We start from the raw sequence: 23,660 nt of genomic DNA, 5'->3' as shown, positions 1-23,660 counted from the left end.
CTAAGCACTGCCTGTCCTTCCTGGGTTCTTAATAGACGTCAGTGGATTCATTTAAAAAATTGTGACCTCTTAGAAACAAAGGGAAAATATGACAGTTGTGTTTCTAGACTTCATTTCCTATGATGAATTCAGTGATTCATCTGCATTTGGGCTTTTAATATCCTTGTCAAGAGGAGGTTTGCTGGGAAGTTGGGTGGGGGGTAGTATCTTTTTGTTGATGTAAAAACTGAAGTACTTAAAGCTTCAGAGACATACCCAGGTTATAGGAGGAGAAATAGAGGCCCACTTCTACTCCTCAGTTTGTGCCTGGACTGGAGCTGTCACTGAAATAGGTGGGCCTGAGGAGGAGGCCTCATCCATGGTACTGTGGAAGAATAATGAATACATTTATCCCAAATTGTAGCTCTGAGCAACTGTGACATTTGGATAAGATTACCAACTCTGTCTTCCTTACCTAATTATTGTTAGGGAGACAGAATTCTCCAAATTCTAGGAGGAGAATAATTCAAGGGTTAATAAAGTTGACTCACGTGTTCGCTATGAAGAAGGTTGCCATAAAGTTGATTCTGCCTCTCTTTAGCTTATCTGGTGTCCTTTCCTTGGTGGGTAGCTGAAAATAAATATACATAGATAAGCCCCAGCTTAGCCTCTGGATATGGTTCTATAATTGTTGAGCCACCCTGTGTGCTGTTCTGTGACATTCAAGAATGTACTCAGTAAGTTCCACTTGGTAATGAAGTATCATTCTGCTTATTAATAGGATGGGTGGACAACTGAATCAATGGGGAACGCTGAGTTAGCCAAATCAGTCTCACAGAGCTCACGAATTTTCTTTATAGGGGACGTCATCCTCAGTAACTTAGAGCTATACTTAATTATTACTGATTTAAGATGTTTGGGTACTTATGTAATCTGTGTTACAGCAATGAAGGGAAATGCGGTATTGTTGTAGGAGCTAGACTCGAGCAACTGAGAACGAGTAGATGGAAAAATAACCCACTATGGCCTCAGACCATAGTTCAGCCAGCGTGAGGTGATTTATTCACAGAATAAATTAGTGAGGCTGGGAGGTACATAATTCCTTTTGGGAAGCTCTTTTTCAAAATTGGGCAAAATTAAATGATAAGTGTATTTCAATTATGTCAAATTGATTTTTGTGGAACACCTGATTTCCGGTTGGAAAGGACAATTAGAAAACATTTAAATGTAATCTGTTGGCCCAATCGTGTACCTGTGTTATCTTTACACAGTAGAGATGGCAGCACATTGACTATACGGAATGGGGTTTGTCTTGGCTTATATGAGGCCTCCGTCTGCCTGAGACTCCACACCTGGTATCCTGCATAATTATTAATAGTACTCCGTCTCACTCACAAGTGTCCTGGTTTGGGCAATAAAGTATTTGCTACGGCATTTCTGAGATCCATAAGCTCCCCTTGTGCATATGAATTTATCTGATTTCCAGAAGCTACATTTATACATAGCTTTCAAGCAATATGAATAGAGTGAGGCCCACGTGTTATTTGTACTGGGTGGCCTGCTGATAGTTTTCTAGATTCGATTCAGAAGCTTAAAGATCCTGGAGACTGGGAGCTCGGGAAAAGGACCCACACAGAGGGGTTAGAGGATTTCTTGACTCTGCTAGGTATCTTAGACTGGCTGCTTCTGGCCCATGCTCCTTGAGGTATTCCCTGTTGTAGAAGAGAGTAATGGTGGTAATAAGATATTCTCAGAGTTTTAAGAGCTCACATTGTGATATCAGTCAGACCTGGGGGTTAGAGTTCTGCCCAGCCATATCTGGGCCATGGCACTTCAGGAGAGTCACTTTTTTAAGACTTCAGTTTCTTCATCTATAAAATGGGTATAATGATAGTGTCCATCACATACAGGTGTGTTAAGGATTAAATGAGATAGATAAAGTGTGTAATGGTCCAAGCTGAGTGCATGGAAAAAGTTTAATGTTAACTCTTACTCGTTAGTGTTATTTGGGTAATTTCTACTTTTGCTTGCAAAGAAAAGAGTCAGCAGCCATTTGAGTCACTAGGGCTTGTTGTTACGAAAGGCAACATTTTAGATCTTTTAAAAATGTTTTCAGTGCCTGTGATCAACCATTCAAACTGCTGATTTTTGATAGATCCTGCAAAGCTTTTCCTCTTTGATCCTTCCTTGTATGGGAAAGAAGGCAGTGATACGCTGGTCCGCTGTCCTCTGACAGACCCAGAGGTGACCAATTACTCCCTCATGGCGTGCGAGGGGAAATCTCTTCCCAAGGACTTGACGTTCGTCGCTGATCCCAAGGCCGGCATCACGATCAGAAACGTGAAGCGCGAGTATCATCGACTGTGCTTGCGCTGCTCTGCAGACAAGGATGGCAAGTCAGTGCTGTCGAATAAGTTCACCCTGAAAGTGAGGGCAGGTATGAGCCCGTTCCTCCTTGATTCTGGGAGTGGGAGCATCTGTTGATCTAAAGAAGACTTCTCTCTTCCCATTGGTCCATCTAAGTATAGTCAATCAGGCAGCTGGCTGTTCATCAATTCCCCCAGCGTCACAATAATGTCAGCTGCATGTGAATTCTTTATTTCACAGTCCCAGCCCCACATGGCCATTCCGTGACTGCCTCCAGCTAGGTGTGTCTACCACAGATTGGCATTTAGACCGTACTGGGGACAGTCGTTAACCTCCTGACTTCAGGTCACCCCAGGTTTCATAATTGCACTAAGTGTTCCTTGCAAGAGAAGCTTTCTGGGCAGCTTTAGTTACACTGTTTGAAAAGACTAGCGTACAGATCATTCTTTCCTTGATTTACTGTTGAAATATGAATTGACTTTCTCCTCAGCTGTTTAATTTTAATGCATTCTCAAAACTGTTCACAATCTGAGGAGGAAAGCACCAACTGACTATGGACCTTGTTGTTATGGTGGCATTATGTAGAATATTTCGGTAGCTAGATGATATCCAGATTTGTATCTCAGAGATCATCTAATTCAACACCAGTTGGCATGCAGCTATTGAGTAGTTTTTATTAAGGCATTTGAAAAAGAATGCTCGTTGGGATTAAGGAAAGTTTATTTAAAACCTGGGATTTTCAGAAACAAGCAAGATACTATTTTTACAATACGTGGGAAAGATGCTTATTTGATTAAAAGAATAGAATTAGTTTTAGGTCACATCCTCGTGAAACGATGAAGGTTATGCGAGGCAAAGATTAAATCGGTTTCCGTACGCCAGGGCTTCTCCCTGTACTGAAAAAGCATTGTCCAGGAGCATTAGAACCTCACAATAGACAATCTGATCTTTTTCACTCAATGTTAATGAATTTCCGTGAAGGATGCGTGATTTAATTGCTGATATCTTCAGATATGCACATAATAGAGATCAGTTAGTACCATACTTTATGTTTTATTTAAAAGGCGGCAAAGTAAGCTGTGCACATTTGAGGAAAAATCATAAGTTAAAATGTCATGCTATAATAGAATAAATTCTTTGAGGGCCACATTTCTTTTCTTTTCTAGCCATCAGAGCTGTGCCAGTTGTGTCTGTCTCCAAAGCAAGCTATCTTCTTAGGGAGGGGGAAGAATTTTCAGTGACGTGCTTGATAAAAGATGTGTCTAGTTCCGTGGACTCAATGTGGATAAGGGAAAACAGCCGGGTGAGTGAATAGTTTCCTTCATTTTTCTCAATATATCACTCTCTTTATGTGGGAGATTTTAAGGTTTTTCTTTAAAAGAGTCTATTAATTATCTCGGGGATGGCTCAGCTGGTGTGTCTGTGAGGTGGAACTGGCTGGGAATGTGTTGAGATGTGTATTTTCCACTTTCATGACGCCATATGTAGTTGTGTACATTCGCTATTAGTAACAAATAAGTGTCATTTTGTAAATTTATTGTGAGAAAATCAAAGAGAACTTCAGACTTATTACTTCATGCTGTTTCTTTGAATGACTTTAGTAGGGAAATTTTTAAAAAAATTAATGGTTAACTGCATAAATACGTTGATTTTAAAACTTCTTATCGAAACTATTCAGGCCAGATTACTTAAAACATGGGGAAGAGTTGCCAGTTTTTTTCCTTCCATGTTTAAAAAGGATAAATGGGTCTCAGAGATTTACCTGGAAGCTCTTTCCTCTCCCACGAAGTGGCCTATCCATTTGAGAGACAGATTTCTTTTTGTCTGGGTCTAATTTCCTCCTTTGAGGCTGGTTACCTGAGATCAAGTTGCTAATGGTTTTCTATTTGTTTTAGTCCCTATTAATAAAATGGTTGTCTTTAGTCCGAAACATTTAGACATGTTTAGGTTCTCATTTGTTTAACAAACGCACGTTGAATGTCTGCTATGTCAGAGACCATGTTGAGGTGTATCTTAAAATTAAACTTTAGCCAGTTATATTTGAAGGTTGTTTTTTTCTCTCTCTCTGCATAGTCATATTAATAGCAAAGTCTTTAAAATGCCTAATATTTTGCTTTAAAATTCCCATTGACTGAATTTTCAATAATTTTTGTTTGAATAATCTTGGTCATCTAGGTAATTAGCTCTCATGGTGGTTTTTTTCAGTGCATACACTGGAAAAACAAAGCGTGCTATTTTCTTCCCCTCCACTTCCTCTTCTTCCTCCTCATGCTCTATATTCAACATTGGCAATTTCATGCCTGTTTAAAGAATTTTTTGCTAAACAAGTAACCATAGTGATTAGCATAATGCAAAGCATGATAGTCCTCCTGTAGACCTGTGATGGATGGTAGCTTGCTAAAGAAAGTCTCCCATTGACTAGAAGAATGGATTGTATCGTAAGATTTGTTCTTTCAAACCAGTGACTCAGAGAAACAAGTTTGAGTGTTCATAACATATAATTTAATAAAAATAATAGCTTATGTATGGATTTTTGACTAATCTTACAGAACACAATCCCATATTAATTGGCTTTCTGTATCCTTGATTTCAGATGAGAGAACAATTTAGACTGTGTGTGTATCTGAGCCTCTGTATAACTTGGAAATTAGCCTTTTTGAGACGAGAAATTAAATTGCCCCAGGCAGTTTTGTTCTGAACCGTTTTTCCCAGGAGCCCTGCATGCCATTCCCAATTAATCCACTGGCGCTGGTAGATAAGCTTTCAGTGTTGGGAGCTCTTTGGGGAAATCCCAGTGTGCACCTCCAAGGGTTAAGGAAAACCAAATCACGTGCAAACAATATGCAATGTGTGACTTGCAGATGGGGCTCATGGCTCTATGCCAAGGTTCATCCATGAATCTTTTATTGGTATCTTTTGGCTTAATTTGGAATATTTAGCACTGTTAGCACTGTCAAATTATTTTAAAAATCCATAGTATGTGATTTTGACCATTTAGGAATAAGTTTAACTCGCAATGAAGTTTTGGGTAAAATGACTGTTTTAGCATTTTTTGCAATTGTTTATTTTAAAACGTGAGTCTTGGCGTTTATTCAACACTTTTGAGTCTTGGTTACCTTTTGAATGCTTCTAAACCCTTGTACTTTTACTCACTTTTAATTATGATCTTTGACAGTATCCTAAATTATGATCTTCAAGTTTGGGTGTCAATATTGCGTCACTTTTATGACCAAGCTCTTCCTTCCAGCACTGGCATGTTCATTGTTTCTGTGTAGCTCCCTATTGTAGACTCCTAGGCTCTTGCAAGAACTAGAAAGAAGATACTGTGATTCTAGAATATGGTATATTAACTGTCCATTGTCATTCTACCTTTGTAGAGGGGAAGCCTGTGACATGATGGACTGGGAGAGGCCAGGGAAAATGTCACTTCAACTTGTTATTACATCTTCTTAACCATTGATCTTATGCAGTGAAATGACAGATTTCTGCCAATTGCTAGAAGACTCTCTTAGGAAGGAGTATCTTCAAATCCATATAGTGCTCCAGACTAGAAGGGCCTTTAAAGGCCATTGTGTTCTTGTCCCCTTTTAGAAACAAAAGCTGAGACTAGTGGTATCCTCGACTTGCCCAAGGTCTCACACTTAGTTAACAAAGCAGGTTTCTCTTCTTTTTATTTCAAAACATTCAACTTTGGCATTGGCTTTTATGTGTGCTGATTTTAAAGTAAAAAAATTCCAAAAATATAATCACATGAGAAAAAAAGATAGAATCCCACCATTGTATATAGCAGTGCTGTGCAATAGAAATACAATGTGAGCCTCCTATGTAATTTAAAATGTTCTACTGGCACGTGACAGAGTAAAAAAGGTGAAATTGATTTTAATATTTTTTAATGCAGTATATAAAGATATTATTTTGTCATAATTAACATAATTATTAATGGGATATTTTACATAATTTTTTTTATATTAAGACTTCAAAATCTGGGACATATTTTATATTCACAGTTCAGTTTGGACTACCACGTTTCAAGTGCTCAATAGTCACATGTGGTTAGTCTTTATAAGTGCTATATTGCCTGCATCTTTTTTTCATATTCTCTCTCTGCGCATGTATTATCACATTGTTGCAGTTTTAAGGTACCCTCAATTAATGCTTTTTAATTAATATAAACATTTTTCTTATTTTCTCATACTCATAATTTTGATACCTAGTGCACATTTAGGTGATCTCTGAGGTTTCACTGCAGTAAATAACTTGGAGGTTTTTTTTCTCTTGCGCATTTTTTTTTTTTATTGAGGTAACATGCGTTTGTAACATTATATAAATTTCAGGGGTACATCATTATATTTCAGTTTCTGTATAGACTACATGTTCACCATCCAAAGACTAAGTCTAGTTATCATCCATCACTGTACACCTGTGCCTTATTACTCCTTTTGCCCTCCTCCCTTCCCCCTTCCTCTCTGGTAACCACCAATCCAATCTCTGTATCTATGTGTTTGTTGCTGTTTGTCTTCCATATATGAGTGAAATCATATGGTATTTGACTTTCTCTGTCTGGCTTATTTCGCTTAGCATAAAACCTTGAGAGTCCATCCATGTTGTTGCAAATAGCAAGATTTTATCTTTTTTATGGCTGAATAGTATTCCCATTGTTTACGTCCACCACATCTTTATCCATTCATCCATTGATGGGCACTTAGGTTGTTTCTAAGTCTTGGCTATTGTGAATAATGCTGTAATGAACATAGGGGTGCAAATATCTTTTAGTGTTAGTATTTTTGTGTTCTTTGGATAAATACCCAGATGTGGAATAGCTGGATCATATGATAGTTCTATTCTTAATTTTTTGAGGAATCTCCATACATGGGCAGGAGCTTTTGTGTTTTACTGAGTTAAGTTCCTTGAGTTAAATTTGCTGGAGTTGATCAGGTATATGAACATACCGCCAAGTTGCTTTCCCGAGGACAGTTCTGATTTATAATGCTGTCAGAATGGTCTAATGTCAGTAGGTTCACCATAGCCTGGCCAACAAATCACCCTTGATCTCATTCTGTGTCCATGTCAGCTCCTGTTTACTTTCTTTTTTCAGTTTTGTTTTGTTTTTTCCCATTGTAATAGGAATGTATTCACAATACAAAAAGTTTGGAAGGTGTAGAAAGCTATATGCTACTCCCTTTAATCTGTTCAGAGTGGCTGTAGTTTATGTTATGTTTTTTTCCCATGATGTTTTCCATACAAGAAATCTCTCCATGTCTTGTCTGGAGACAAATAATAAGAGTGGGATGATGATATCATAAGAGTAAATTAGCAACCTTTTTTCTTCAGCTCATGCTTAAATAATTTGGGGCTGGGTCTTATATACTTTGGAACTCCCCTTAATATTTGCCAGAATTCTGCTGGGTGAGAACAGTGGGATGAGTTTCCAAGTTAGTTTTAGACATTGTGATTCCATTTTTTTTCATGAAAGTAAGATAAATGTTAGTAAAATAGAATCTATTATTATTATTAGCAATGTGTTTTCTTTCAGTCACTAGGATATAGAATAGAAAAATATATAATGGGAAATATTGATATCATATAACTATGCATATTCTGTAATATTTCTTATAGTAACTTTTAAAACTTGACACAAAAAATATTTAGCACTGCAGAGAATTTGGAATTATGTATGCTGTGGTTATTAAGAAATGAATTTTCATGTTTTTTTCTAATCATTAATAATGACTATCTTTCAATATAATCATGTAATATGAAGTGTTCCAATGACAGACTTGTCATGATGCTTTATTATTCTTACTTAAGTAGTGTATAATGAATGCTAATATGGAGAAGTTAATTGCTGCTATTTTTAATTTATCTAGGAAGGATCCTGAATATAAATTTTATGGTAATCTTTGATTTTTTTTTTCTCCCCTTCTGAAACCAGCAGACTAAAGAACAGGTAAAGAGTAGTAGCTCACATCAGGGTGACTTCAATTTTGTACGTCAGGAAAGACTGACTATCAGCCCAGCAAGAGTTAACGATTCTGGAGTGTTCATGTGTTACGCCAATAATACTTTTGGATCAGCAAATGTCACAACAACCTTGGAAGTAGTAGGTAAATATCTCTGGGAATGTATGAATTACTGGCAGTAGTGAAAGAAGAAATTACTAGATAGTTTCCTTTTCATGTTAATGGAATGTTGAACAGATTTTTAGAAATTTTAGTATCACTGAATGAATGAATGAATGAAATGAATGAATGAAAACATCGTCACCCCCTCCAACTAGAGCACAAAGGAAATTCTACCGGTTTAATAGAGGGAAGTGGAAAGCTGTAACTGACGTTGTTTACGCAGCCTCCCCTCCCCACCAAACAAACAAAATTTAAGTTGAGCTTTTTCAAAAATTCCAGTCCTTGCTGAATGACTTGCATTTGGAAATGGTGTAGCCTTTGTCTTTGGAGGAGAGCAAAGGCTTAGAGCCTAAGATATTTCTCTGAATCTTTGGGTGAGGCCCCTCGGCCTTTTGGTTTAGAGTTTTACCCCTCATGGGCTCTCATTCATTTGTAGCAAGAAAGGCTGAATTTGAGCCTCTCCTCCCTAGCACGCACCTCACCATGCCCTGTTCTCCAACCTTAGGCCATAGCATAGACCTTCAGGCAGGAGGCCACTGGGGAATGGGTCATGGGTCCTACAGAGTGTAAACTGGAACATGGTAGCCTGTGTCCCTAACCCCATCATATCTGGTGTACACAATTGCTTTAGCCTTTTCTTCCCCACTCTAGAAATCTCTCTAAATATTTTCCAATCATCTACTTAATGAGAGCAAAGTCTAGGGAAGTACTTGATGTTTTTGATTTACTGAAAAAAATACTAATTTTTAAATTACTTCATTTGCACATTTCTTGTCTTTTGAGTATTGTTTGAATTTAATCTGTTTTCTTGTCTTTTTAATGCAACCATATTCATTCTTTTTGCTTGGCTTTGACTAAGTCTTGAGGCTGGTGAAATTCTTCAGCACGAGCAATAATAAAATGATGTGATATTTGTTTTCCTCTCTCTCCTTTCCCCCATATTTCTTCAATAATTTATGTAGCAATGTTAGAGATCTGTGATTTATCCCACCATAATCTCATATAATTTTGGCGTTTCTGCCCATGTTTTAATGGAAAGTAGCTCAGCAGACCGAATGTGGAGAAGACATTTTACTTGCAATTATAGAGTCAGCACACAGAAAGAGTGCTACTTTGTCCCTGAACGTGATTATGAACCATTTATTAATTTGAATAGAAAGCTATGCTTTTAAAATATTAAACTCCATAAGTGCTAATTTGCTAAGTTGATTAGGGAGTGTGTTGATATATCAGCTTCAGCTCCAGAAAGCAATTAGAAGGATGTTTTCAGCATATTGTTGTGTGTAATCAGATTTTTAAAATCCATTCATCAATTTCCAAGAATATAACTATATAACTGGAAAGACTTGTGGCCGTGAAACCTGAATCTGGTTTTGTGTTGTTTCAGGAGTGGGTTGGGATGGGAGAGGAACAGGAAGAGACAAAGAGAAAAGTAATTTCTTTAGGGGTTGAGAGAGGGATTTGGATGCAAGGTGGAGTGGTGGAGAGCACAAGGCTTTGGCTTGGCCCTGATCTGGTTTTCAGTTGGGCTCTGTCACTTAACTTTCGAATGCACCCTACTTTAACTCTGCCTGCATGTTCTCCTCTGAGAAACACAGCCTCTAACTCCCGAGGCTGTGAAAGGAGAAAAGGCAACAGATTTTATTAAAGTGCCTGGCATAGTGTTTGCACTGGATTAAATGAGGAACTTCAGACTAGTGTTTTGTATATGACTGTAAGAGAAATAGTATCAGTGCGAATGTTGTTGTTTGTAATATTTGAATACTTTGCATTGTGTGCTTTCTTTGGATTTAAGACCTTGAGAACCTGAAAATTTAATGCAGCATTCAGATGAAATATTTATTCCCTCAAAATTAACCTAAATTAGCTTAAAAATGGTGGAAGGTATGATTTATGACTCAGGTATTAGAACAGAGTGGTGGTTTCTATCTGCAGTTTTCTATCTGCAGTTTTCCTTTGGATGATTTTTTGTTCTCACCTGAAAAACCCTTTTTCCGTTGGTACAAAGGATAGTTGGAATTAATTTGTAATCGGAATCTATAAGGAAACGAAAGGGCAGTAGATACGATAATGACAACTCCTGTGGGACATCAGTGTATTTAACCAAATAATGCCAAAGATAGTGAATGATCATTTTACATTCTACAATTAGTTTTTAAATTTTGAAAAATAAATAAAATAAAATAAAAACTCTTCCCTAATCTCACTAACTGGAATGTAACCATTTTTAAGATATTGTTTATCTTTTTGTATGCAGCAGCACTTTAATTACACAGACAGTATTATTCTCCCTCTCTCTCTAACTGAAAGTATACAGTGACTCTAGGATGTGCTATCTTAAGAAGAGGCCAGCCTTGGCTTCCTGCAGACCTGTATTCAAATCCGGGCTCTGCCATTGGGTAGCTAGCCATGTGGTTTTCCAGAACTTGGGTTTTTTAGGAGTTATTAAATTGGGAGTTATAAGTTTTCTCTTTCAGTATTGTTACAAGATTAAATATTTGTCATAATTATTAAATGAAATGTATGCTAAAGTACTTAGGACAGTTCTTGGCACATAGTAAGCATTTCATAAATGGTGGCTATAAAAATAATATTGACAATTGTTTTACTACATTCTTTTCCAACCTCTTATATTATTATTATATAACCATGTCTAAGGGCTGCTTTATTAATTAACCAGTTTTCTGTTTTCTTGTTTTAAAAATTATTATAACTAGTGTAAATAGCACCTCTTTTTGCATGTAGCCATCCACTAAGAAGAGTTCTCAAATGGAAATTACAGGGTTAAATTGAAGAACAGATAATTTTAAAAAGTCTATATTGCTAAATGCTTGCTTTTTTTTTCTTGTTTTTTTGCTGAGGAAGATTGGCCCTGAGCTAACATCCGTGCCCATCTTCCTCCACTTTATATTTGAGATGCCTGCCACAGCATGGTGTGCCAAGCCGTGCATAGGTCTGCACCTGGGATCCGAACTGGCGACCCCCCGGCCACCAAAGTGGAATGTGCAAACTTAACTGCTGCACCACCGGGCCAGCCCCAATCTTCCTCTGTTTTGCTTAAAGAAGATTTGCCCTCCACTAACATCTGTACCAGTCTTCCTCTATTTTATATGTGGGCCACTGCCGCAGCATGGCTGACAGTGGTGTAGGTCTGCACCCAGGATCCAAACCCGTCAACCTGGACCACTGAAGCGGAGCACATAAACTTAACCACTGTGCCCCAGGGCCAGCCCTGCTAAATGCTTTCTAAAAGAGCTGTGCCACTTTCTAATGTGTCACACTCAGTGTGCTACTTTTACCACACTTGCAAAACTATTGCATTTATTTCAAATCGGTATTGTTTTTCCATAGGATGGATATACTTTATTTTTTAACAGCTTTATTGAAGTTTTGCTATTTTTAATAAGTGAAATGTGATGCCTTATTTTAGTTACTAGTTTAAATATTTTTTTCTTCTATAGTTTCATGTCCTCTTTTTCCTATTACCTTGGTTAATTTTACTATATAGACATTTTTAAATGTTTATATATTCTGATTTTTCTTTTATAACTTTTTTCTTCTGTTGCTTCTAAACAGCCCAGAAAACTGCCCCCTCTGTAGAAGTTTGATAGGAGTCAATTCTGTTGTTTACTTAAAAATACAGTTTGAGGGGCCGGCCCAGCGGCGCCGTGGTTAAGTTCGCACGTTCTGCTTCGGCAGCCCGAGATTCACCGGTTCGGATCCCGGGTGCAGACATGGTGCCGCTTGGCAAGCCATGCTGTGGCAGGCGTTCCATATATAAAAAGTGGAGGAAGAGGGGCACAGATGTTAGCTCAGGGCCAGGCTTCCTCAGCAAAAAGAGGAGGATTGGCAGCAGTTAGCTCAGGGCTAATCTTCCTCAAAAAAAAAAAACAAACCCAGTTTGATTGTTAAAATGCTATCTTTGATCCATCTGTGACAGATGATGTGATGAGAAGATGTAAGTTTATTTTTCTTCCAATACTAAATGACAGTTTTTCAACTTTTTAATTGAACATTAGAGGTCTCTTTCTCTTCTTGATTTATGACAGCTTCTTATCACACATACAATTATCCTGGGTCTGGGTATAGGCTAACTCTTTAGTTCGAATACTTTTTAACCTAATAAACATCAAGGCTAGCAGTTCTAGAAGACTTACAAGATGATGATAGATCTTTAAGAGAGCTGCTTATGAGACTGAGGTGGGAGAATAAACATTCCAACTGTGTGTCCTTTCTCACTTTGTGACAGTGATTCTGCAAGAGCAAAATAAAGTGTGAAACGGCGAGTTAACGTTCTTTTACTTGCTACGGTCAATTAATACTGGAAACCTGTCAATTATCTTTGCAATCCAAAGATGAAGTTGTGTTTTTTGTCGGGTAGTTGTGGATAACAGTTTCTTTCTGTTTGACTCTGTTATGATTAGATAAAGGGTTCATTAATGTCTTCCCTATGATGAATACTACCGTATTTGTGAACGATGGAGAGAATGTAGATCTGATTGTTGAATATGAATCCTACCCCAAACCTGAACACCAGCAGTGGATATATATGAACAGGACCTCCACTGATAAGTGGGAAGATTATCCCAAGTCTGAGAACGAAAGTAATATCAGGTAAGAAGAGGGCCCGGCACTGGACATTACACGTTTCCCCCCACTTCCACTTGGCTTACCAGATCCTACCGTGTGACCCGTAAATGTATGAGAGGACATCTGCTATGGAAGGGAGTTTGGGGCTGCTTCCTGAGTCTCCATCCCAGTATTTCATTTTGCTGTGTATTTAGCGCACATGAAAAGTCTGTGCCTCAGTTTTTTTCATTTGTAAAGTGGGGGATAGTTCTTCCCCAGAGTTCTGAGGCTATGTCACAGCAGTGACTGGCGTATACTAGGGGCACATTAAATAATTCTCTTCAGAGAAAGAGGAGAGTGAGTGCCTTCAATCGTTTCCTTAAAACTTTAGGAAAACTCAGAATCATTAAGTAGCTTTGGGCCAAGCAGTGAACTTGAGTTCTTTTTCATCAGGCCTCTCATTTGATCCTCAAAACATTTGTCATAAAAATAGTAGCAATAGTAACATGTTATGAAAGCTGTGTGTGCTTTTTTCTGTCCTTCACTGTTCCCCGTACCTTATGTATATTAACTTGATAAGTTTAGTCCTCACAACCCTATGAGTGGGAACTCTTAATTTCCTCGTTTGTATAAAAGAGGAAACTAAGGCCCAGATGAGTTAAGTAATTTGACCGAGATCAGATGACTAATAAGAAGTCGATGCCTAGAGAGTTTGTAGTTTTTTCCAGTCAGAGGCTGTTGGCCGTTACAAGAATGTGGGTGAGAGATATTGGTGTTCTGGGCCAAGGTCTAAGGGTTGGAGGGAAGAAGATGATTTGGGGGGTGTCCAGGCTACCTCTTTAACAAGATTCAGTGATTGAAGGGGTAGGAGGGAGAAGGAAGGAGCTGAAGATGTCCCTTGGGAGTCTGAGGCCATCAGCCAGGTTGGACGGTGAGAGGAGATACCCTTCAAGGAGGAGGAGGAGGGGGAGACAGTTCAGCTTGGGGTTTGTTGAATTGGAGGTTGACCGTGGGATCTCTAGTGATGTTGAGGTAGGAAGTATCCTAGGTCAGCTTCCCTAGAAGCAGAGCCTGATACAAGAATTCTCTGGCAAGGGCTTCATTAAGGGAGAAAGAGCCCTGCCCGGGCGTGGAGGAGCAGGGTGGGGAGGGGAAAGGAAGAAAGAAAGGATTTGATCTCAAGGGCACTCTGGAGCTGGGCATGTCTCCCTTCCCATTGTCAGTCACTCATTGGCTGTAAACCTGGTGGGCAGTCAACTTCCATGTGGGTCTAAGCAGCCAAGGGCAAACGTGGGAGAAGGTTGCAGGTGTGAGTCCTTATTAGCTGCCCCCATAGCAGTGGGGATGGGCATGAAAATAGCTCTGTACAGGAGGCGTAGCACAGAGGAGTCTGGCCTAGAGATAGAGACTCAAAAGTTGTGAGCAAACAGCAGATAGTTCAGTGTGAGAGTGGATTGCCCCGGGAGCGTGTGCGGTGTGAGGAGAGTCTGAACAAGCCACTGCATACGTCCAGTCGGTTGTGTAGCCCGTGTTGGTCAAGGGCACTCCATCCACGCTGGAGCCCTTATCGTTAACTCCGCTCAGTCTGCACAGCCGTATCTGGCTACCCGACAGTGAAATAGAAGCTTGAATAGCAAATACTGCGAAGGACCCTAGGAAGAAGTAACAGAGGGTGGAGGGAAACCGGGAGATTGTGGGGTTGCAAGAAGGGGGGCGAGGGCAACAAAATTGACCTTGCTGCTCGGGCTCTGCGCTGTCTGTATGGAGACAGCCTGCATGCAGCTGCCTGCCAGTCTGGGGTTTTGCAGGCAGGCGAGTTCAGGACACTGGTGAGAGGGCAGTTGAACAAAGGACCGTGGGCAGAGGACAGGGCCGTGAGGACAGCACGGGAGGAAGGAGAGGCTGCAGTCTCTGTGAGGTTGCCTTCATGCTGAGAAAGCCTTTCCTCATTGTGTATTCTCACATGACAGGCATTTGTCCCAAATTAAGTATGTGTGTGTGTATTTGTATTTGTTGTTTGTGAATGTGGATCTTGTTACTACTGCATTACATGAGTCATTTTTCCTAACCAGACATGTATTTCCAGAGGGGAGCTGTGACAAAGGCACATCCTCTGAGGCAGGCCATCTAGGTGTGACTAATTTATCGTCTTTCTTTGTAGATATGTGAGCGAACTTCATCTGACTAGATTAAAAGGCACCGAAGGAGGCACTTACACGTTTCTAGTGTCCAATTCTGATGTCGATTCTTCCGTGACATTTAATGTTTACGTGAACAGTGAGTAAAACAACTGGCTCCTTATCATCTTGTTTTTTATTATTTTAAGTTGTGGCTGGTGTTTGTAACAGCTGCCGAACTGAGCTCATTGTGTACTATGTAAATAATGTTTCATGATAATTCTGACCTTAACAAAGACCCCGTGGTTTGGTGGTTGGAAGAATGTGTATGAAAACCAGTTCCTTGTCCTACATTGCACTGACCACGTGACCTTGTAGACGTCGCTCACATTCTGGGTGCTACCTTTGAAGTAAACAGAGGAGCCACAGAAGTTAAAAACAACAGTGGTTTGAGGGAAAATGTATTCTTTTTGTATTTTTTTTTTGAGGAAGATGGCGCTGAGCTAACTACTGCCAGTCCTCCTCTTTTTGCTGAGGAAGCCTGGCTCTGAGCTAACATCCGTGCCCATTTTCCTCTACTTTATATGTGGGACGCCTACCACAGCACGGCTTGCCAAGTGGTGCCATGTCCACACCTGGGATCCGAACTGGTGAACCCCGGGCCGCCGAGAAGTGGAATGTGCGAACTTAATCTTTGCCACCGGGCTGGCCCCGGAAAATGTGTTCTTGTTGATTGTTGAAATGGGGAGCCAGAGGTTGACTAGTAGCTGGATTACGGTGTCAGGTGGAAGGAGACGCTATCAAGCCCTGACATGATTTCTTTGTTACAGGGCTTTCTCTTTGGAGATTGTGAGATTATTTGTGTTCAGATTGTTCTCCCACTAAGATGAATGCAATATTGACCCAGCTCAGAGGGTCCCTACTGCATACCCTGTGGGTGCAATGGGAGAAGGGAGCGGGCGGTTTAGGGTGGGGGATGGCCGTGAACACCTGAGTCCTGCCCTGCTGTGGCCTGCACCCCCACAGCGGCTTGGAGAAATGTCTGCACAGAGGTTGAGGCCAAGGGCACACACTCACCCACTGGGACTTTTGCCAAGTGCGCAGCTTCCTCCTGGCTCTCCCATGGTGCCAATCTGCATTTCCAAGGAAGGGCGGCAGATGCCTACCGCAGCACACCAGCCTGGGCACCAGAGCATGGGAGGCCTCCAAAGACAGAATCCTTGGGATTCCCACAAAATGGGATTCCCCATTTTGGGATTTGTAGGATTCCCACAAAATGACCATTGGAATTAGCCACCCTGGGTGTGTGGGGGCCGAGGAGACAACCTGGAACATTGCCTAGAGGACAGCTTAGTAACTGCTGGGTACTTCGCGTGTGTTGGGCTGTAGGACGGCAGCCAGTCCCTTGTCCACAAGGAGCTTACTACTTGCTACATGAAGTGATTTCACATCATTATGTCCTTGATGCTGCAGCTCAGTGGTGTAGTGGGCTGGGCAGTGGGATCCATGGACCAGTGAAGACGAGAAACAGCTAATAAGTGATACTCAGGACAGGTTTTTGGTTACTAACCTGGAGTCTTTTGACTATACCAGCATTTCCAAAATTGTGTTTCCTGAACAGGATATGTGTTTAGATAAAGAGGGTCACATCTGTGCCATTAAACTCTTTTCTAACCGACCGACCTTCTCAAGGCGCTCGCTGTGCTGATGTGTATTATGCCTCCCCTGGAGGGGGCTGTGGAGGGCTTGTCCCAAGCTTGTTTGACCACAGAACTCTCCTTTCCAAGGGTATCATGTTCATTAATATCTCAGCTCCTTGGAACAGTTTTGATTATACGGTGTCTCATTGGCCCACAATTCAAATATCTCTAGATTAATTCAGATGTTAATTGGAGCAGCTTATTAGTGCATTACAAATGGGCAAAATTACCTGCTTCTGAAAAATCTTAATATTCAAGTAATTTACGAGATGATTGCAGATAAATCCATATCCATGTGAGCATAATATGCATGCTGTCCATACAAAACTTTATTTTGGGGGCCGGCCTGGTGGGACAGCAGTTAAGTTCGCACGTTCCGCTTTGGCGGCCTGGGGTTCGCCGGTTTGGATCCCAGGTGCGGATATGGCACCGCGTGGCAAGCCATGCTGTGGTAGGCGTCCCACACATAAAGTAGAGGAAGATGGGCACAGATCTGAGCTCAGGGCCAGTCTTCCTTAGCAAAAAGAGGAGGATTGGCAGCAGATGTTAGCTCAGGGCTAATCTTCCTCAAAAAAAGAAAACAAAACTTGATGCTCTCATATGGTGCTTCTTAAACTATCTGTGGTCAAAGACATTTTTTTTTAAATTTTGAATTCATTCTGGATCAATACTTCCTATAAAATAGAGTAAGAACCAATTACTAGAAAAGTAAAGCAAAAAAGAAAAGATATATAAGATACGAGATCGTATTTTTTTTATTATTAAATTCAACAGATACAAAAATTACCCTGTCAAATTGCTCCTTCTCAACTCTTGTTCTCAGTTTCTGTGCTTCCCTCGTGTGGTCCAGTAACAGCAGATTGTGGACGTGGCCTACTCCGCAGACCTTGCTTTGAGAAGCTCAGTGTTGGGGATTTTATTAAATTAAATGCCGTTTATCTCTCTCTTTCCCTGGCTTCAAGGGCAAGGAGGCATTAAGATCTGTTTCTTTTCCCCTTTTTCATGCTTTCCTTTGCCAGTGTATGGTCTGCTAGTTGTGAGTCATTGACCTTAGAAAGATGTCACCGAAGTCATCCTTACTTTTCTCTGGGTGACAGGGTTCCTACCGTTTTACTTGCCAGGCTAATTTACCATGCGGCAGGATCAGTATTAATCAGTTCTGCTGGTGAACTCGTGCCTGTTTGAAACTAGATAGGAAATGGCATCAACCTTCCCAGACAATCCTTTCTTGGATTCCCTGTTAGTACAGGAGGCCTTTTCTGTATTCTAGGGCCTGGGTCACAGATCCCCCCACAGCATTTACTGAGCTCCTGCTTGGTGCACTGAGTGAAGATGAGGGTAGCATGTTTGTTCTCTGACCTCTTGGGTTAAGCTCCTCAGGAAGTCTTTCATTGATGTCAGTGTGTTACAAACACGAAACTGACTAAAGGCATTTATTTCACTTACCTAACAGGTTGGATTTCTTGATCTCCAAATGCTTTGACAGGTAGCATTTTTATGTGAAACTTAAAACATTTGCCTCTTGTGAAATATGCCCCAGTTGCTCTTCATGGATATGTATAGTTAGCTAATTTCTTTGTTGATTTTTTTTTCCTTTTTGGATTGAAAAACAATTCTAGTGAATACTATTATGGGGCAAAATTTTTTTAAGTTAAATTTTAAAATCAAAAGCTAAAAATAGTTTTAAAATTTAAAATTGGAGCAGTTGTGTCCATTTTGATGTAATGTTTTAGCTGAGCCAAATGTATATGTGGATCTACTGTATAGTATTCTGTAAATGAGCTTAGCCCCAAGGATGAAAGAAATTACACTCTGCAAAAATTAGAATTAATAAAAATCAGAATGATAAAGGCAAAGAATAAGTGCAGAAGTTCAGGGTACTTTTACTCAGTAACATTGATACCTAATTGCTTAATAGATTCCTGAGAAATGCTCATGAAAATCCTTGATTTTGAATGGTTAAATGTTTGGTGGCAGAGAAATCCATTTGTTTTGAAAATTCTACATATAGATTTGAATATAGTGGGAGAGAGGTGTGTGTGTGTGTGTGTGTGTGTGTGTGTGTGTGTGTGTGTGTGTTTAGATTGTTTATGTGGGCGGTTTAAAAAAAATCATGTCCTGCCAGTTTGTGTTAAGAGGAAAATATGTAACATGTAAAGCTTGAAAATGTTTAATACTATTTTTATTTCTCTAACTGAGGCATAATTTACATGGGTCTGTAAAGTTGGCTCAGTGACATTAAAGGTGGTTTATAATGGCCAAGAGTCATATGTTTGCCATTTTTCAGCACGACCTCCAGAGGAAACTGATGAGGATTTTCATTAAAAGACAAAACGGCCGGCCCCGTGGCCGAGTGGTTAAGTTCATGCACTCCGCTTTGGGCAGCCCAGGGTTTCGCGGGTTCGGATCCTGGGCGCAGACATGTCACCGCTCGTCAGGCTGTGCTGAGCCGGTGTCCCACATGCCACAACTAGCAGGACCCACAACTAAAATATACAACTATGTGCTGTGGGGACTTGGGGAGAAGAAGAAGAAGAAAAAGAAAAAAAAGATTGGCAATAGTTGTTAGCTCATCTTTAAAATCTTTAAAAACCAATCTTTAAAAACAAACAAACCAAAACCAAAACAAAACAAACCAGTGATTCTTTGCATTGAACTTGCATTGCTTACTGAAGTTGTATACAGAGATCATATTCTTAGTTAGAAAAAGTTTGATGTCATTTGGGGAAAATGCCCATTTGTTTTCCTTGCAGATTAAAATTGGGAGAAAAATAAAGTTCTAAGAACTATCAAACTATCCCAAAGTGCTTTAATAGGCACTACTCTTTCCAGAGTTCCTCTACGTGTTAGAAAAAGTGACACCACCCAGATTCTTTAGGTAGCTTGCGATTTTTGCTTGGAAACCTATGGTCTCTTTGATTATAATAAATGTCACACAATGAAGTTTTTTTTTTACCAAATCCAGGACAACTAAAAGGACAAATGTGTATTTTAACCTTAAATTATTCACTTGTCTCTTTTCCCTCTCCACTCAGTATTTCTTGAATAAATTTCAAACTTTTTGGTGGACTTAAATGTTAATCAGTAATATAAATATTTTATAAGTTTATTTTGGCTTGTATTTTCAACTGTCTCATGTGAATCCTGAAATAATTTACAAAATTGTGCAAAGAAATTATGATTGATATGATAAATCACTTGTTTTTCAAACCTCTGGAAAGATTTTAAGAACTTTTTTTTTTTAGCTTTATTGAGATATAATTGACAAATGAAATTGTAAGATCTTTAAAGTGTACAATGTGATCGTTTGATATATGTATACATTGTGTTAATTAACACGTTCATCACCTTTTGTATTTACCCATTTTGTTTTGTTTTGTTTTGGTGAGAGCGTTCAAGTTCTACTCTCTTAGCAAATTTCAATTATACAATGCAGTGTTATCAACTATCCTCACCATGTTTTATGTTCGATTATATCCTTATTCATCTTACAGCTGAAAGTGTTGTACCCTTTTTAAACCTTATCCGGTAGCATTTCTAGATCAGTATTACAAATCTAAAATTTGTGGCAAATGATATCTAGGAGCCATAAGTAGATCTCTTTCCCATCTTAAAGGTCTGTCCTTAATGACAAACCTGCCAGTTGAGTGAGAGTCCTGTCAGGTGGTGGTAGCAGGACAAGTAAGGTATAGAGAACAAAAGGGCTCCTCTTGTCTCGTTGGCTTTCATGGAGCACAGGTAATGTTAAGCTAGATTGGGTCTCCAGATGACTGCTGAACTGCACCAAATTAACTCTCAAAAGTCACAAATTTCACTCCATTTACTGTAGAGTGTTAACAAGGGGTTGAAACAATTTAAGGAAATGCTAAATAATGTATTATTTCTAAATCACTGCATCATGTAATTAACATCCTGTCTGGTGTGAGTGATTATTTATAGATCATACAGTATACCCAAATCAGTCAAAGTAATAAATCACCCAGAATGAGGCCTCTTGATGAGAAAGTTTCCCTTTGACCACATTTGTGAAATCTGGGCCACCTTTTATGTATTTTTTGGTTCCAAAGTGAAATCCAGTTACGCATGGCTCAACAATCTTTCTTTTTGGGAGTAGCAACACTCTACAAATAAAGGACATGGTCCGTCTGACATTTGCCAAAGGTGAGGGTATACCTGTCAAGCCGGCAGTGTAGATGGCTGACTTTGGACAGACTGCCTGCCAGCCGTCTGGGTCACCCACCTGGCTGGAAGTCTCCAGGACCTTTACCCAGGGCACAATAGTAATGGTGGGCTTGCCTTCAAGGACTTCTCAGTTGGGGGGCTTTTAAGATCCTCATGAAATGAGAGTGAAGTTACTAGAACTTAGAGTTTTTGGAAGGTTGGAAGCGTTTTCCTACCTGTTAACCTGTTAGCCATTCTATTTTTGTTTTTTGAAGGTTATAGGCACCTTCCTTCCAAACACTTGGGTGTCCAAACCGTTCTTGTGTTAGAGGCTAAGAATGTTAAGACTAACTGCTAGCCCACTTATCTGTTGAGTTTTGCTTGAGAGACTCTGCTTTTTAGTGGTGGTGTTTTTTTCCTATTAAGTGGACTCTAATAGCCCTACTTCTATGTTTGTTAAATTACTGGAATCCTTAAACATTAAATAAAGCTGGTGCTGAATAGAACTCCGTTTTTATTTATTTACTTACTTTTGAGAGTTTGCTGTAAGGCTACGACAGTAACCACAGTAGCTTGGTTTGTGCAAACATTTGTGTACATGTATTTTTAAATTAAAACAATTTTTTTTTTGAGGAAGATTAGCCCTGAGCTAACATCTGCCACCAATCCTCCTCTTTTTGCTGAGGAAGACTGGCCCTGAGCTAACATCCATGCCCATCTTCCTCTATTTTATGTGTGGGACGCCTGCCACAGCATGGTGTGCCAAGCAGTGCCATGTCCGCACCCAGGATCTGAACGGGTGAAACCCAGGCCGTCGAAGTGGAATGTAGGAACCTAACCGCAGTGCCACTGGGCCCGCCCCAAAACAATTTTTTTTATTATAACAATGTTATGTGAAGGATAGAATAACTAGAAAATATAAGTAAGCAAGAATAAATATCAAGCAAGTTTTAACTGTACCTTTTTAAGTTTATTTACATTTTAGAGATATCCTTTACTTCCAGACCATTAAAAAAAGGTGGTTTTTTTTGGACAAAATGAGGTCCTATTGCTTCATAACCTTGGCTTTTGGTGCTAAACGAGGAAAGCATTGTGAGCATCTTTCCATGTCATAAATGCTCTTCTGTGGCATCATTTTGGTATCTCCTTGCATGGGTATTTCATAACTTCTTGAACCCATGTCTGATGCAATTTTGAGACATTGTGGAGTGAGAGATGGGACTCTGAAATGGTGTGACTAAGTTTTAAAAGAAACCCATCAGACGATTATTTAAAGTTTATAATTATCTTGTTTAATCTCAAATGAGCAACCTTGCCTGAGTGCCCAGGAGTCAGTAAGGTTATCATCTGTTGTTATCTTTCATGCTCCCACATCTTGAACATATGTCGTGGATTCACTGCGCTGGACAGATCTGAATTCAGGAATAGTTTTCAGATCTTCTTAGTGTGGTAGCTCATCTCTGTGAAAATAGTTGCTTGTCTTTTTACATTAATCTTTTTATAAGCAATATGTGTTCATTTGAGATATCTGACGGTTGAACTCTGTTTTTATTTTCTCTTCCTGAACTTGAAATGAGTTTTTGTTCTTAAATTGCTGGGGAGTTATGAGTGTTGTTTTTGATGTGACACTTTAATAGCTCCTTCTTATGAAGAGGATCTCTGTGGATATGAGAAGTGTTATAGACATTTAAATCAAGGAAAAAGGGATATCATGGCAACCTACTTTTAAAATAGAATTTGACTCTCTCATGTTCTGAGAAAATTTAGGAAATGTGGTTCTGACCAAGAGTCTCATTTTTCCCACCCTCAAGTCCTGTTATTCTTTTTCCTTCGTGTCTCCTAAGACAGTTGGTCTGATGGAGCGTGTTGCTAAGTTGGGGATTTATTAAATGCTGAACCTGTTCGAAAACAAGGTAACTTGTGTAGATGGTTAAGCCCTTTGTTGACTGTATTTGCGTGGTCTGGCCATTTTTTCATGTGTATGGTGGAAAAGCAAGAGAAAGAAGTTTAGATATGTAACCATGTAAACTTCTGCCAGCACTGACCCTGAACTTGGGACCTAACTTTTCTAAAAACAGCAAGAGTAGTTCCTTTTATGTTTGTGGAACTTCTACTCTATGGAAATTTCCCTTCCAGTTGAGCCACATGTGATTTTACATCAAGTTAGCTCTCTTCATTTACAAATGTATGCAGGGTCACCTCTAATTTAGTGGAAATTTAAAATAATCCAAGAATAGGTACATAATTTTTCCATGGGCATTGTGTCAATAACCTTTCTCCTCTACTTGTGAATTAGGTGGCAAAATGAGTTCCCTACTCTGACAGAGTAGAAAAATAGCAAAAATCGCATTTTATCTCATGCCTGCCCTCCTTGGCGGCAGGCAGAGTTGCATTGTGAGGCAGGTACACATCACCTGCCCCATGTCTGGGTCACATGGCCATGGTGCTCCTGTAAGTTGAACCCAGTGATTCTGGCTGAGGAAGCCTCTCTCCAAGTAGTTTCATCATTTTTTTTTTTTTTTTGACTTAATCGTAAGATTTGGGAGATCTTTTTGATGGCTGTTTAGAACAGGGGTAGGCAAACTATAGCCCTGGGGCCAGATTCAGCTTACAGCCTGTTTTAGAATGGCCCATAAGCCAAGAAT

General features: G+C 39.6%; 1 protein-coding gene across 11 annotated transcripts in view; it reads left to right on the top strand.

Moving 5' to 3' along the window:
- Positions 1 to 23,660, top strand: part of KIT (KIT proto-oncogene, receptor tyrosine kinase) — a 119,218-nt gene that overhangs the window by 36,697 nt on the left and 58,861 nt on the right. For 4 of the 11 annotated variants that reach the window (XM_070612888.1, XM_070612889.1, XM_008526291.2 and 1 more), the window contains exons 3-7: positions 2,135 to 2,416; positions 3,513 to 3,649; positions 8,282 to 8,450; positions 12,893 to 13,082; positions 15,199 to 15,314. In XM_070612888.1, the coding sequence (XP_070468989.1) occupies positions 2,135 to 2,416; positions 3,513 to 3,649; positions 8,282 to 8,450; positions 12,893 to 13,082; positions 15,199 to 15,314 (894 nt within the window). Of the gene's footprint in view, positions 1 to 2,134; positions 2,417 to 3,512; positions 3,650 to 8,278; positions 8,451 to 12,892; positions 13,083 to 15,198; positions 15,315 to 23,660 lie in introns of all 11 variants that reach the window. The other 7 variants (XM_070612887.1, XM_008526292.2, XM_008526290.2 and 4 more) reach the window with 3 other exon arrangements.

Source organism: Equus przewalskii, chromosome 3 (assembly GCF_037783145.1).
Source record: "Equus przewalskii isolate Varuska chromosome 3, EquPr2, whole genome shotgun sequence".
Taxonomy (NCBI): Eukaryota; Metazoa; Chordata; class Mammalia; order Perissodactyla; family Equidae; genus Equus; species Equus przewalskii.
This window is presented reverse-complemented; position numbering and strand designations above follow the sequence as displayed.